At 37.5% G+C, this 17,091-nt stretch overlaps 1 protein-coding gene across 1 annotated transcript in view; it reads left to right on the top strand.

Moving 5' to 3' along the window:
* unc119a1 (unc-119 lipid binding chaperone a1) overlaps nt 1–17,091 on the top strand; it is a 55,183-nt gene that overhangs the window by 29,724 nt on the left and 8,368 nt on the right. Inside the window, exons 2-3 of the mRNA XM_061925825.2 lie at nt 7,274–7,387; nt 13,331–13,424. Of these exons, the coding sequence (XP_061781809.1) occupies nt 7,274–7,387; nt 13,331–13,424 (208 nt within the window). The remainder of the gene's footprint in view (nt 1–7,273; nt 7,388–13,330; nt 13,425–17,091) is intronic.

Genomic DNA, 17,091 nt, shown 5'->3' with positions numbered 1-17,091 from the left:
CTAGAAAAAGGTAAATAAGAGGGGGGAAGGTTAAAGATGGTAAATACAAGGAGAATATAAGGTAAATAGAACTTAAAGGTAATGTATAGTAAATTCAAGGTAAAATAAGGTAAAAACAAGGTTAAATAAAAGGAAAAAAGATTAAATAAGATTTAAAAAGGTAACAGAAGATAAAATAAGGTAATCTTGGGGTCACAACCACACCGCAGCAAAGTGTGAGAATGTATTTTTTTATTGTATTTTTTATATATGTGACATTTACTATAATTATTGTTGTTTATTTCTGGGGAAAAAGGGGGCAATGTTAAAATGACAAGATTTTGTGTAATTTTGTGAAATAATTGCAATAAAGTATACAAATAATAATAATAATAATAACAAAAAGTGTAGATGGAAGCGCGTTACAGCCGGAAGTAAGCAGTTATATACCACACCACCTTAGCAGTGCTCACCCTTTAGAGCACAGCTGTAACTTCCTGGCACTAAACCTGCAGAAAATAGTTCTCGGGTTTACATTTTCACACTATTTTGTTAGACGTTATTAATCATTTGTTACATATTCCTTATTTTTGCACCTTCATTTTAAGAGCTTATTGTTAAGTGTTCAATGTGATTTTAATATTTTGTTTACATTGTTTGAATGTTTTCTATGTTTGTGTGGACATTTCCTTTCTGCCTTGATAGCTGAGGGGATTATAATCAGAGGAAGGTTTAAAATAAAAAAATATTTTACATTTGAAATATTTTTCTCCTGCTCCGTATTTTCGATAGGTCATAAAAATATCAATAATTATCGATATCAACCGATATAAAACACTTAAATTGTGATATGGTTTTCAGCCATATCGCCCCGCCCTTGTATAAAATATATTTCTCGTCATATTCATTTTGCTTTTCATGTTTTTGCGTCATGGCCGATTATGCAAATTAGATGACTACAAGACCTACTTCCTGAGACCCGCTGCCACAGATAGATTGCAGTCCTGTGAGAAACACTCGGCGACTGACTCCAGGTCTAAATGGCTTCTGAGGACTGACCGTGGTCCGCAGTGTTCTATTTAAACACACGGCGTTAATCAAAACGGACGAGTCAGCAAAAGCTTTGGATTTGGATTAGTCGTGCCCACCCCAACTGCAAGCACTGAGACAACATGTTGCAGGCGTGTGGTAAAATAAGGTAACAGAAGATAAAATAAGGTAAATAAAAGGTACAAAAAAGGCAAATAGCAGGTAAATAAGATAATTATGTGGTAAATAAAAGGTTAAAAAGGTAAATAGAAGGTAAAAAAAGGTAATTAGAGGGTACAAAAGGTTAAATGAGGTAAATAGAAAAAGTAAAATAGCGTAAATTAAAGGTAAAAGTAGGTAAAAAGGGTAAATAGAAGGTGAAAAGGTAAAATACGATTTAAAAAAAGGTTGGGAAAAAAAAAGGTACAAGAAGGTAAAAAATTATGAATAGTAGGGAAGTAAAAGTAGACATAAGGTAATGGAAGCTAAATTGAAGGTAAAAACAGTTAAATAAAAGAAAAACATATAAAAATGACATTAAAAAAGGTAACAAGACAAAAGAAGGTAAATAAAAGGTACAAAAAAGGCAAATAGAAGGTAAAAAAGATAATTATATGGTAAATAAAAGGTGGAAAAGGTAAACAGAAGGTAAAAAAAAGATCATTAGAGGGTACAAAAGGTTAAATGAGGTAAATAGAAAAAGTAAAATAGGGTAAATTAAAGGTAAAAGAAGGTAAAAAGGGTAAATAGAAGTTGAAAAAGTAAAATAAGATTAAAAAAAGGTTGAAAAAAAAAAAGGTACAAGAAGGTAAAAAAACGATGAATAGTAGGGAAATAAAAGTAGACATAAGATAAAGGAAGGTAAATTGAAGGTAAAAACATAGGTAAATAAAAGAAAAAATATATAAAAATAAAATTAAAAAAGAAGGAAAATAAAAGGTAAATAAGAGGGGGGAAAGGTCAAAGAAGGGTAAAAAAAAAGATGAATAGAAGGTAAATAGAACTTTAAAAAGGTAAAGGATGATACATTGGAGGTAAATTAGGTAAATAGAGAGTAAAAAAGGAAATTGGAAGGTGAATAACAGTTTAAAAAGGGTAAATAGAAGGTACAAAAAGTTAAAGAAGGTAAATAAAAGGTACAAAAAAGCAAATATAATATATAAAAGATAATTATAAGGTAAATAAAAGGTTAAAAAAGGTTAGTAGAAGGTTAAAAAAAGATAAATAGAGGGTGCAAAAGGTTAAATAAGGTGCATTTAAGGTAAAAGAAGCTAAAAGGGGTAAATAGAAGGTCAACAGGTAAAATAAGATGAAATAGAAGGTTGAAAAAAATGTATAAGAAGGTAAAAAACGATGAATGGAAGGGAAATAAAAGTAGACATAAAGTTAAAGTACTAATGATTGTCACACACACACTAGGTGTGGTGAGATTATCCTCTGTATTTGACCCATCACCCTCACCCCCTGGGAGGTGAGGGGAGCAGTGAGCAGCAGCGGTGGCCGCGCCCGGGAATCATTTTTGGTGATTTAACCCCCAATTCCAACCCTTGATGCTGAGTGCCAAGCAGGGAGGTAATGGGTCCCATTTTTATAGTCTTTGGTATGACTCGGCCGGGGTTTGAACTCACAACCTACCGATTTTAGGGCGGACACTCTAACTACTAGGCCACCGAGCGGGTAAGGTAATGTAAAGGAAGGTAAAATAGAAGGTAAATAATAGGTAATGAAGGTGATTGCAACTAGAAAATCTTACTTCGTTTCAACTATTTTCCTACAAAATCGCATTGAGACCATAAATTGTTTTATCCGATCACTTGATTAATGGAAGACACTAATCGATCGATTACTACTACAGCTGCAGCCTTAAAGTTGGACAGAAAGAAAGATTCAGCTTTCTGTCTTGCCTCTGGTGAGGGCGGTCACATTTTTTTCCGCTCCCTCTTCTCCCTGCTTGCTCTCTTTGTTTTTGTCTTGTCTGAACTTTTTTGGAGCCTCTTTCTTTGCGCTGTCCTCAAATCTAAACATCAGACATGGATATGATCAGCTGGACTCTCGACGCAATTGACAAAGTCTTTTCGACGAGGAAAAGTGGTTCGGGGGAGCCTGGCTGCCCTGATGGAACCATTGCTGCGGGGTACGTGAGAGATTCCTGGGATAAATGGAGAATCATGTGCCTCTCAGTCCTTTCCATCGAGGACGTGGAAGACATCTACCTATTTGGAACCGTGATCGCGGGGCACCTGCTGATTGGGCTGGGCATTGCTCTGGTGTATCGTCAAATTTGTAAGACGATGGCAGCCACTCAAGGAGCCCAAAGGCTGTTTGTCGCAAAGGATGGTTTGGGCAGGGCTGTGGGAACACAGACTGTGGCGATTTCTGAACTGAATCGCAAGATGGATCACATCATGGAGAAGCTTGCTGAAAAGGAAAATTTAATTGAATTTGAGAGCACCCAGCATGGACGAATAGAACAGACAAGTCATTGTTTTGTCTGCTCGCGGAAAACAAACATCCTAATCTACGATTTGACTCCCTCGAATGGCGTTGACGCTGTGAAAACAGGACCAGGCTGTTCTGAAAAACACCCCCGAGGACACCTCAATGACGGACGCTTTTGACCTCCTTCCCTCCTCAACGACACCTGGAGTCGAACTTTTGCAGATGGGCCTCAGTCTATAAAAACATTACATCATCACACCCAAGACAATTGGGCACACACGCACACACACACACCCTCCCCCACCCCACGCCTTCACCACCGCTTGTTTCCCCTCGGGGTGATGGACGGCTGGCAGCGCTTTATAGCAGCAGTCGACCTCCAGGGTCCCAACTCCCCGCCCCTCTGTTGCCAGTTTGACGTGATTAAATGTAACGTGTTTATGTGTGCATGGCATGGAGGTTTTTCCCCACTCCAGACTAGTCCCCCTTAGGAGCCCAGTCTAGATTGTATTTTTTTACTCATCTTTTTCCCCAGCGTTTGACCTTTTTCCCATCTTTTACGGGGCGCCTTGTGGCGACCCATCAGCGTTCCTGTTCTGTAACCCTGTACACTGTTTGTTTGTCTCATCTTGAACGGTTTTGTGCTGAAAACAAAGTTCCGTTGTACTTGTGCAATGACAATAAAGACCTATCTATCTATCTATCTATCCATCTATCTGTCTAAGATAATGCCAAGACTCATGAAAAAGTGAACCTGTGAGCAGTCCAGCTGGGATAGACTCCGGCTCACTTACAAGCCTTGATAATGAATGAAATAGTTCACAACAACATTTTCAGTGTAAATATCAGTCAGTGAGTACAGTGCAGCCATGTTAACACACACACACACACACACACACACACACACACACACACACACACACACACACACACACACACACACACACACACACACACACACACACGCACACACACACACACCTATACTGGTAGGCTAGCAGGGCAAATGTCCCTAACACGGCCAACATGTAAAAAAAAAAACCCAGGTTTGAGTACCACAAGTCCTGCAGCCGGCCACGCGAGTCCTGGGGTGCCCAACATGCCCAAAACTCACCCAGCATAGTCACAGGGGGAGGGGGGGAGCGAAAATTCCCCTTCAGGGGACCTTTTGCAGCCGGCCACGCGAGTCCAGGGGTGCCCAACATGTCCAAAACGCATTCAGCAAAGTCGCACTGTGAGTGGGGAAGAAAAGTTGGGAAAGTGGGCAAAAGTCCCGAAAATGATCAAAAATGACACCCAGGTTCGAGTCCCACAAGTCCCGCCACATTGCACCCGAGTCCGGGGGTTCCCCCGACATGTCCAAAATGCACCCAGCAAAGTCGCACTGTGAGTGTGGAAGAAAAGTTGGAAAAGTTGGCAAAAGTCCCGAAAATGATCAAAAATGACACCCAGGTTCGAGTCCCACAAGTCCCGCCGCGTTCCACCCGAGTCCGGGGGTTCCCCCGACATGTCCAAAACGCACCCAGCAAAGTCGCACTGTGAGTGTGGAAGAAAAGTTGGAAAAGTTGGCAAAAGTCCCGAAAATGATCAAAAATGACACCCAGGTTCGAGTCCCACAGGTCCCGCCACGTTTCACCCGAGTCCGGAGGTTCCCCCGACATGTCCAAAACGCACCCAGCAAAGTCGCACTTTGAGTGGGGAAGAAAAGTTGGAAAAGTTGGCAAAAGTCCCGAAAATGATCAAAAATGACACCCAGGTTCGAGTCCCACAGGTCCCGCCACGTTTCACCCGAGTCCGGAGGTTCCCCCGACATGTCCAAAACGCACCCAGCAAAGTCGCACTTTGAGTGGGGAAGAAAAGTTGGAAAAGTTGGCAAAAGTCCCGAAAATTATCAAAAATGACACCCAGGTTCGAGTCCCACAAGTCCCGCCGCGTTCCACCCGAGTCCGGGGGTGCCCTCGACATGTCCAAAACCCACCCAGCAAAGTCGCACTGTGAGTGTGGAAGAAAAGTTGGAAAAGTTGGCAAAAGTCCCGAAAATGATCAAAAATGACACCCAGGTTCGAGTCCCACAGGTCCCGCCGCGTTCCACCCGAGTCCGGGGGTTCCCCCGACATGTCCAAAACCCACCCAGCAAAGTCGCACTGTGAGTGTGGAAGAAAAGTTGGAAAAGTTGGCAAAAGTCCCAAAAATGATCAAAAATGACACCCAGGTTCGAGTCCCACAGGTCCCGCCGCGTTTCACCCGAGTCCGGGGGTTCCCCCGACATGTCCGAAACGCACCCAATAAAGTCGCACTGTGAGTGGGGAAGAAAAGTTGGAAAAGTTTGCAAAAGTCCCGAAAATGATCAAAAATGACACCCAGGTTCGAGTTCCACAGGTCCCGCCGCGTTCCACCCGAGTCCGGGGGTGCCCCCGACATGTTCAAAACCCACCCAGCAAAGTCGCACTGTGAGTGTGGAAGAAGAGTTGGCAAAAGTCCCGAAAATGATCAAAAATGACACCCAGGTTCGAGTCCCACAGGTCCCGCCGCTTTCCACCCAAGTCCGGGGGTTCCCCCAACATGTCCACAACGCACCCAGCAAAGTCGCACTGTGAGTGTGGAAGAAAGGTTGGGAAAGTGGGCAAAAGTCCCGAAAATGATAAAAAATGACACCCAGGTTCGAGTCCCACAGGTCCCGCCGCGTTCCACCCGAGTCCGGGGGTTCCCCCGACATGTCCAAAACGCACCCAGCAAAGTCGCACTGTGAGTATGGAAGAAAAGTTGGCAAAAGTCCCGAAAATGATCAAAAATGACACCCAGGGTCGAGTCCCACAAGTCCCGCCGCGTTCCACCCGAGTCCGGGGGTTCCCCCGACATGTCCAAAACCCACCCAGCAAAGTCGCACTGTGAGTGTGGAAGAAAAGTTGGAAAAGTTTGCAAAAGTCCCGAAAACAAATCCCCTACAGTGATTTTGTAAACAGGTTTCCCTTCAGGGGACCTTTATTTTGGTCCCCATAACGTCAAACGTCCCCTAAAGTGACTTTGTAAACAGAAAGACGTCCCCAATGAGTACGCATTGCCAGAACACACACACACACACACACACACACACACACACACACACACACACACACACACACACACACACACACACACACACACACACACACACACACACACACACACAGTGTATTAGTCTAAACAGCATAGACTGGTGCTTTACTTTATTAAAAGCTCTATAAATATCCTCAAGCAGGTGGTTAAAGCCTATGTGGACCATCTGCTCTCACACCCCCACCTCTAGTGGACCATGCAATGTGTGTGTACCTGCCCACAGGTGTGCACACACACACACACACACACACACACACACACACACTGTTGCTTCCTGGTGGGCTATTTTGGAGTTTGGTATAGTTTGGTATTTAAATGCTGGGTGTTTAATTATTCATGCAGTCAAATGCGTTATGCAACATTTGACCGCTAATACAGACTTTCTAAGGTGTGTGTGTCTGTGTGTGTGTGTGTGTGTGTGTGTGTGTGTGTGTGTGTGTGTGTGTGTGTGTGTGTGTGTGTGTGTGTGTGTGTGTGTGTGTACTGGTCAGTCCATGTGATGGTAAAACACAATAAGCCTCTTACATTTAATCCTCCTCCCATGTTGACAAAGTAGCATCTCTCTCACACACACTACATCATTCCTGACAAAATGTCCACCCAACAATAAAAGGTGTTGTGTTGCAAAAAAAACCTTACATTTGTGTTACAATCCCGTGTTCAAAGCAAAGCCCACTTTCACATCGATCCGTTGTTTTATCACAGCGTCTTATTTCCGTTTGGTTTGCAGACTACCTTTGCTCTCCGGAGGAAAACGTCCACATGATCGACTTCACCAGGTTTAAGATCCGCGACATGGAGACCGGCACAGTCCTGTTTGAGATCACCAAACCCCCGATACCAGGTCAGCCAAAAAAGCCTGAAAAAATCAGGCCACAAACGGAACAGGTGTCAGAACGGTACACGGGCTCGGCCGTAGGCTAGTAGGAGCCAGCAGCTACGCGACAGCTAAGCACACAATAGCACACGAGCTAGATGTAAGTAAAAAAGTGTCCTTTCATTGGGAAATATTGCCGTCTAAAACAGCACATCTGTCAATTTTAAATATTACTTACACATACAAAGTCTCCAAGGCAGAATTGTATTAAAAAATATCCAGTAACAAATGTGTCTGCATTAGGGATGTAAAAATAATGTTAATGAAAAACTACTTTTTAGCCACCATGTCAAGGAAAAACTACTTTTTAGACAGAATGTTAATGAAATTCTACATTTTAGGCACAATGTCAATGAATGACAATGTCAATGAATGACAATGAAAAAATAAGTTTTAGCCACAATGTGAAATGCAAAACGACTTTTTGGCCACCATGTCAATGAAAAACTACTTTTGAGTCAGTATGTCAGTGAAGAATTACTTTTTAGACAGAATGTCAATGAAAAATTACTTTTTAGCCAGAATGTCAATGAAAAACGACTTTTTAGGCACAATGTCAATGAAAAGCGACTTTTTAGCCAGAATGACAATGAAAAAATAAGTTTTAACCACAACGTCAATGCAAAACGACTTTTTAGGTACAATGTCAATTAAAAAATACAAGTTCGCCACCATGTCAGTGAAAAACTACTTTTTAGCCAGAATGTCAATGAAAAACTACTTTTCAGCCACAAAGTCAATGCAAAACGACTTTTTAGGCACAATGTCAATAAAAAGCGACTTTTTGGCCACCATGTCAATGAAAAACTAATTTTGAGTCAGTATGTCAGTGAAAAACTACTTTTTAGCCAACATGTCAATGAAAAACTACTTTTTGGTCAGAATGTCAATGAAAAATGACTTTTTAGCCATTATGTCAATGAAAAACTACTTTTGAGTCAGTATGTCAGTGAAAAACTACTTTTTAGCCAACATGTCAATGAAAAACTACTTTTTGGTCAGAATGTCAATGAAAAATGACTTTTTAGCCTGAATGTCAATGTAAAACTACTTTTTAGCCACAATGTCAATGAAAAAGTACTGTTTAGCCTGAATGTCAATGAAAATTGACTTTTTAGCCTGAATGACAATGAAAAACTACTTTTTAGCCAGAATGTCAATGAAAAACTCATTTTTAGCCAGAATGTCAATGGAAACCTACTTTTCTAAGCACTATGTTAATGGAAAAACTTTTTTTTAGCCACCATGTCAATGAAAAACTACTTTTTGGTCAGAATGTCAATGAAAAATGACTTTTGAGCCACTATGTCAATGTAAAACTACTTTTTAGCCACAATGTCAATGAAAAACTAAATTCTAGCCTGAATGTCAATGAAAATTGACTTTTTAGCCTGAATGACAATGAAAAACTATTTTTTAGCCACAATGTCAATGAATAACTACTTTTTAGGCACAATGTCAATGAAAAAATACGATTTAGCCACAACGTTAATGCAAAACGACTTTTTAGGCACAATGTCAATGAAAAACTACTTTTTGGTCAGAATGTCAATGAAAACTTACTTTTTAGCCATTATGTCAATGTAAAACTACTTTTTAGCCACAATGTCAATGGAAAACTCATTTTTAGTCAGAATGTCAATGGAAAACTACTTTCTTAAGCACTATGTTAATGGAAAACTACTTTTTAGCCAGAATGTCAATGAAAAACTACATTTTAGGCACAATGTCAATGAAAAGCGACTTTTTAGCCAGAATGACAATGAAAAAATATGTTTTAGCCACAGCGACAATGCAAAATGATTTTTTAGGCACAATGTCAATGAAAAACTACTTTTTAGCCACCAAGTCAAGGAAAAACTACTTTTTAGCCAGAATGTCAATGAAAAACTACTTTTTAGCCACAAAGTCAATGCAAAACAACTTTTTAGGCACAATGTCAATGAAAAGCGACTTTTTAGCCAGAATGCCAATGAAAAACTACCTTTTAGCCACAAAGTCAATGCAAAACGACTTTTTAGGCACAATGTCAATGAAAAGCGACTTTTTGGCCACCATGTCAATGAAAAACTACTTTTGAGTCAGTATGTCAGTGAAAAACTACTTTTTAGCCAACATGTCAATGAAAAACTACTTTTTGGTCAGAATGTCAATGAAAAATGACTTTTAAGCCATTATGTCAATGTAAAACTACTTTTTTAAGCACTATGTTAATGGAAAAACTACTTTTTAGCCACCATATCAATGAAAAACTACTTTTTAGGCACAATGTCAATGAAAAACTACTTTGTAGCCAGAATGACAATGATGAAATAAGTTTTAGCCACAATGTCAAATGCAAAATGACTTTTTAGGCACAATGTCAATGAAAAACTACTTTTTAGCCACCAAGTCAAGGAAAAACTACTTTTTGGCCAGAATGTCAATGAAAAACGACTTTTTAGCCACAATGTCAATGAAAAGCGACTTTTTAGCCAGAATGACAATGAAAAACTACTTTTTAGCCACAAAGTCAATGCAAAACAACTTTTTAGGCACAATGTCAATGAAAAGCGACTTTTTAGCCAGAATGACAATGAAAAAATAAGTTTTAGCAACAACGTCAATGCAAAACGACTTTTTAGGCACAATGTCAATAAAAAGCGACTTTTTGGCCACCATGTCAATGAAAAACTACTTTTGAGTCAGTATGTCCATGAAAAACTACTTTTTGGTCAGAATGTCAATGAAAAATTATTTTTTAGCCACAATGTCAATGAAAAAGTACTTTTTAGCCTGAATGTCAATGAAAATTGACTTTTTAGCCTGAATGACAATGAAAAACTACTTTTTAGCCAGAATGTCAATGGAAAACTACTTTTTTTAGCACTATGTTAATGGAAGAACTACTTTTTAGCCACCATATCAATGAAAAAATACTTTTTAGCCAGAATGACAATGATAAAATAAGTTTTAGCCACAATGTCAAATTCAAAATGACTTTTTAGGCACAATGTCAATGAAAAACTACTTTTTAGCCACCATTCTTTTAACCAGATTGTCAATAAAAAAACTACATTTTAGACACAATGTCAATGAAAAACTACTCTTTAGCACGATTTCAATAAAACGCGTCTTTTTAGCCAGAATGACATGAAAAAATAAGTTTTAGCCACAATGTCAAATGCAAAATCACTTTTTAGGCACAATGTCAATGAAAAACTACTTTTTAGCCACCAAGTCAAGGAAAAATTACTTTTTAGCCAGAATGACAATGAAAAAATAAGTTTTAGCCACAACATCAATGCAAAACAACTTTTCAGGCACAATGTCAATGAAAAACTACTTTTTAGCCACCATGTCAAGGAAAAATTACTTTTTAGCCAGAATGTCAATGAAAAACTACATTTTAGGCACAATGTCAATGAAAAGCGACTTTTTAGCCAGAATGACAATGAAAAAATATGTTTTAGCCACAGCGTCAATGCAAAACGACTTTTTAGGCACAATGTCAATGAAAAACGACTTGTTCGCCACCATATCAATGAAAAACTACCTTTTAGCTCGATTGTCAATGAAAAACTACTTTTTAGCCACAAAGTCAATGCAAAACAACTTTTTAGGCACAATGTCAATGAAAAGTGACTTTTTAGCCAGAATGACAATGAAAAGCGACTTTTGGCCACCATGTCAATGAAAAACTACTTTTGAGTCACCAGTCAGTGAAAAAGTACTTTTTAGCCACTATGTCAATGGAAAACTATTTTTTAGCGACTTTTTAGCCAGAATGTCAATGAAAAACTCATTTTTAGCCAGAATGTTAATGGAAAACTACTTTTTTAAGCACTATGTTAATGAAAAAACTACTTTTTAGCCACAATGTCGATGAAAAAAATACTTTTTAGCCAGAATGACAATGATAAAATAAGTTTTAGTCACAATGTCAAATGCAAAATGACTTTTTAGGCACAATGTCAATGAAAAACTACTTTTTAGCCAGAATGTCAATGAAAAACTACATTTTAGGCACAATGTCAATGAAAAGCGACTTTTTAGCCAGAATGACAATGAAAAAATATGTTTTAGCCACAGCGTCAATGCAAAACGACTTTTTAGGCACAATGTCAATGAAAAACGACTTGTTCGCCACCATATCAATGAAAAACTACCTTTTAGCTCGATTGTCAATGAAAAACTACTTTTTAGCCACAAAGTCAATGCAAAACAACTTTATAGCCACAATGTCAATGAAAAGCGACTTTTTAGCCAGAATGACAATTGAAAAAATATGTTTTAGCCGCAACGTCAATGCAAAACGACTTTTTAGGCACAATGTCAATGAAAAACTACTAGTTCGCCACCATATCAATGAAAAACTACTTTTTAGCCAGAATGTCAATGAAAAACTACTTTTTAGCCACAAAGTCAATGCAAAACAAGTTTTTAGGCACAATGTCAATGAAAAGCGACTTTTTAGCCAGAATGACAATGAAAAACTACTTTTTAGCCACAACGTCAATGCAAAACAACTTTTAGGCACGATGTCAATGAAAAACTACTAGTTCGCCAGAATGTCAATGAAAAACTACTTTTTAGCCACAAAGTCAATGCAGAACAACTTTTTAGGCACAATGTCAATGAAAAGCGACTTTTTAGCCAGAATGACAATGAAAAACTACTTTTTAGCCACAACGTCAATGCAAAACAACTTTTTAGGCACGATGTCAATGAAAAACTACTAGTTCGCCAGAATGTCAATGAAAAACTACTTTTTAGCCAGATTGTCAATGAAAAACTACTTTTTAGCCAGAATGTCAATGAAAAACTACTTTTTAGCCACAAAGTCAATGCAAAACAACTTTTTAGGCACAATGTCAATGAAAAACTACTAGTTCGCCAGAATGTCAATGAAAAACTACTTTTTAGCCACAAAGTCAATGCAAAACAACTTTTTAGGCACGATGTCAATGAAAAACGACAATAAACAGCATTGGTAACTGCGGTCAAACTCCAACGGTTAGTACTACTCTATTCAAAAACTGCACTTTGATAAACTCACGGACCGGCGCAAACTAAAATACTAACATGAAAACAAAAGCCATTAACGTCGTTCCCTATTGAGAGAGGACACACCCCAATCTAAACTTATATAATTAGATTACTGTCTGAGCAACTAAGATATCCAATTGTGCACATTGGACCTACAAGCTGTGCTCTTTAAGGACAGAGTGATCCTTCTGGACTAGATTGAGGCGTTTTTACGGTGCATTCAAGGACTAAGTAAGACGCCCGACAGAAATAATAAATCATAATAATAGATTTGTGACGCACTTTTCATTTAAATAAACCTTAAAGTGCTACAGTACAGACCAATATTCAAAACAATACAAGCCTTAGCCATTAACATAGATAAAATACTAAGACTGAAATACTATCAAAACACGCAAAATAGTGGCTTTTCTAACAATGTGTCGATTTTAGTTATTTTGAAAAATAACTTGGTCAAAAGATTTCAAAGAGTGTTCAAGAATTTTTAAGCACATTCAATAATGATAACCGTGATACTACATTTTCAAATCCTTACATCTCTCGTTTGCATCGTTCAACTTACTGCGTCATGAATTGACTTCATGAATTACTGTGGCCAGTAGCTGTTGCCCAACAACAAAACATCTCCACTGTACTTCAACTTAAAGACAGCATAAGTCTTTACCAGACAGTTAATAATAAATTGGTTAGTGTTTATCATACTTTGACTCATTCCACTCGATCAAGCCTTTTCCAACATTCCACACTACAAAATCATGCAAGCATGTGTGATTGGATGGAGACTGATTTAAGAGCTGCGTCACAATACTTTTTCTTCATCATCTTTAAAATTCTAAAATATTTCATTCACAAATATGTGTTTTGTTTGCTTTTTTTTTCCAGCGGGAGGAAGAAAGCACTGCGACCCCAACGCCGGGCGCTTCGTGCGGTACCAGTTCACCCCGGCCTTCCTGCAGCTGCGACAGGTCGGAGCCACGTAAGTCGCCGCTCCGTTCTTGCGAGGCAGGACGGGAATAAGGAAAAATATGAAACATGTCAGAAGAAGAAAAAAAATGTGTGCGCTAAGTCAGTCCTGCTGCTCCACAGAAGAGTCAGACAGGATGTAGGAGGTTGTGTGGGCTGACAAGTGAGAACATACAGAACAGGCAAGCTGTCAATGTTGGTCAATGCTAAACCACTTTTTAGCCACAATGTCAATGAAAAAACACTTTTTAGTCACAATGTCAATACAAAACTACCTTTTAGCCAGTATGTCAATTAAAAACGAGTTTTTGGCCACAATGTCAATGAAAAATTACTTTTTAGCCAGTATGTCAATGGAAAACTCATTTTTAGCCAGAATGCCAATGAAATAACACTTTTTAGTCACAATGTCAATATAAAAATACTTTTTAGTCAGTATGACAATGAAAATTTTCTTTTTAGTCAGAATGTCAATGAAAAAGGACTTTTTAGCCATCATGTCAATGAAAAAACACTTTTTATTAACAATGTCAATATAAAACTACCTTTTAGCCAGCATGTCAATTAAAAACGAGTTTTGGGCCACCATGTCAATGAAAAACTACTTTTTAGTTAGTATGTCAATGAAAAGTTACTTTTTAGCCAGAATGTCAATGGAAAAACTAATTTTTAGCTAGAATGTCAATGAAAATTTACTTTTTAGTCAGAATGTCAATAAAAAAGGACTTTGTAGCCACTATGTCAATGAAAAACTACTGTTTAGGCACAATGTCAATTAAAAATGAGTTTTTGGCCACAATGTCAATGAAAATGGATTGGGTTTCACTATGTAAAGCGCTTTGAGTCACTAGAGAAAAGCGCTACATAAATATAATTCACTTCACTTCACTAGTCAGAATGTCAATGAAAAATGACTTTTTAGCCAGAATGTCAATGGAAAACTACTTTTTAGGCACTACGTTAAAGGAAAAACAATTGTTTAGCCACCATATGAATGAAAAAACACTTTTTAGTCACAATGTCAATGAAAAACTACTTTTTAGCCAGTATGTCAATTAAAAACGACGTTTTGGCCACCATGTCAATGAAAAACTACTTTTTAGTCAGAATGGCAATGAAAAACTAATTTTTATCCAAAATGTCAATGAAAAACTACTTTTTGGTCAGAATGTCAGTGAAAAAGGACTTTTTAGGAACAATTTCAATGAACTACTTTTTGGTCAGAATGTCAAGGAAAAACTACTTTTTAGCCACAATATCAATGAAAAAGTACTTTTTAGGCACGATGTCAATGAAAAAGTACTTTTTAGGCACGATGTCAATGAAAAACTACTTTTTAGGCACAAAATCAATGAAAAAGTACTTTTTAGCCTGAATGTCAATGAAAAACTACTTTTTTGGCACAAAATCAATGAAAAACAACTTTTTAGCCTGAATGTCAATGAAAAACTACTTTTTAGTCAGAATGACAATGAAAAACTACTTTTTAACCAAAATGTCAATGAAAAACTAATTTGCAGCCACAATGTCAATGAAAAACTACTTTTTAGCCAGAACGTCAATGAAAAACAAATTTTGAGGCACAATGTCAATGGAAAACTACTTTTGATGCACAACGTCAATAAAAAACGACTTTTTAGGCACTGGCCACAATGTTAATGAAAATATACTTTTTAGCCAGAATGTCAATGAAAAACTACCGTATTTTTCGGAGTATAAGTCGCACCAGAGTATAAGTCGCACCCGCAGAAAATGCATAATAAAGAAGGAATAAAACATATAAGTCGCACTGGAGCCCGGCCAAACTATGAAAAAAACTGCGACTTATAGTCTGAAAAATACGGTACTTTTTAGCCACTATGTAAATGAAAAACTACTTTTTAGCCACTGTGTCAATGGAAAACTACTAATTTAGGCACTATGTCAATGAAAAACTACTTTTTAGCCACAATGTCAATGAAAAACAAATTTTGAGGCACAATGTCAATGGAAAACGACTTTTTAGGCACTGGCCACGATGTTAATGAAAAATTACTTTTTAGCCAGAATGTCAACGCAAAACTACCGTTTTTTTCGGAGTATAAGTCGCACCTGCCGAATATGCATAATAAAGAAGGAATAAAACATATATAAGTCGCACTGGAGCCCGGCCAAACTATGAAAAAAACTGCGACTTATAGTCCGAAAAATACGGTACTTTTTAGCCACTACGTCAATGAAAAACTACTTTTTAGCCAGAATGTCAATGAAAAACTACTTTTTAGCCACAATGTCAATGAAAAACTACTTTTTAGCCAGAATGTCAATGAAAAACTACTTTTTAGCCACAATGTCAATGAAAAACTACTTTTTAGCCACTATGTCAATGAAAAACTACTTTTTAGCCACTATGTCAATGAAAAACTACTTTTTAGCCAGAATGTCAATGAAAAACTACTTTTTAGCCACAATGTAAATGAAAAACTACTTTTTAGCCACAATGTAAATGAAAAACTACTTTTTAAGCCAGAATGTCAATGAAAAACAAATTTTGAGGCACAATGTCAATGAAAAACTACTTTTGATGCACAATGTCAATAAAAAACAACTTTTTAGGCACTGGCCACGATGTTAATGAAAAATTACTTTTTAGCCAGAATGTCAATGAAAAACAAATTTTGAGGCACAATGTCAATGGAAAACTACTTTTGATGCGCAATGTCAATAAAAAACGACTTTTTAGGCACTGGCCACGATGTTAATGAAAAATGACTTTTTAGCCAGAATGTCAATGAAAAACTACCGTTTTTTTCGGAGTATAAGTCGCACCGGAGTATAAGTCGCACCTGCTGAATATGCATAATAAAGAAGGAATAAAACATATATAAGTCGCACTGGAGCCCCGCCAAACTATGAAAAAAACTGCGACTTATAGTCCGAAAAATACGGTACTTTTTAGCCAGAATGTCAATGAAAAACTACTTTTTAGCCACAATGTCAATGAAAAACTACTTTTTAGCCACAATGTCAATTAAAAACTACTTTTTGGCCACCATGTCAATGAAAAACTACTTTTTAGCCACAATGTCAATGAAAAACTACTTTTTAGCCACTATGTCAATGAAAAACTACTTTTTAGGCACAAAATCAATGAAAAAGTACTTTTTAGACTAAATGTCAATGAAAATTGACTTTTTAGCCAGAATGTCAATGAAAAACAAATTTTTAGCCAGAATGTCAATGGAAAACTACTAATTTAGGCACTATGTTAAAGGAAAAACTACTTTTCAGCCACCAAATGAATGAAAAAACACTTTTTAGTCACGATGTCAATGAAAAACTACTTTTTAGCCAGTATGTCAATGAAAAATGACTTTTTGGCCACCATGTCAATGAAAAACTACTTTTTAGTCAGTATGTCAATGAAAAACTACTTTTTAGCCACCATGTCAATGAAAAACTACTTTTTAGGCACGAAATCAATGAAAAAGTACTTTTTAGACTAAATGTCAATGAAAATGGACTTTTTAGCCAGAATGTCAATGAAAAACAAATTTTGAGGCACAATGTCAATGGAAAACTACTTTTGATGCGCAATGTCAATAAAAAACGACTTTTTAGGCACTGGCCACGATGTTAATGAAAAATGACTTTTTAGCCAGAATGTCAATGAAAAACTACCGTTTTTTTCGGAGTATAAG

The sequence above is a fragment of the Nerophis lumbriciformis genome, linkage group LG30, assembly GCF_033978685.3.
Source record: "Nerophis lumbriciformis linkage group LG30, RoL_Nlum_v2.1, whole genome shotgun sequence".
Lineage (NCBI taxonomy): Eukaryota > Metazoa > Chordata > Actinopteri > Syngnathiformes > Syngnathidae > Nerophis > Nerophis lumbriciformis.
Note: the sequence above shows the minus strand (reverse complement) of the source record. Positions and strands in the feature narration are given on the sequence as shown.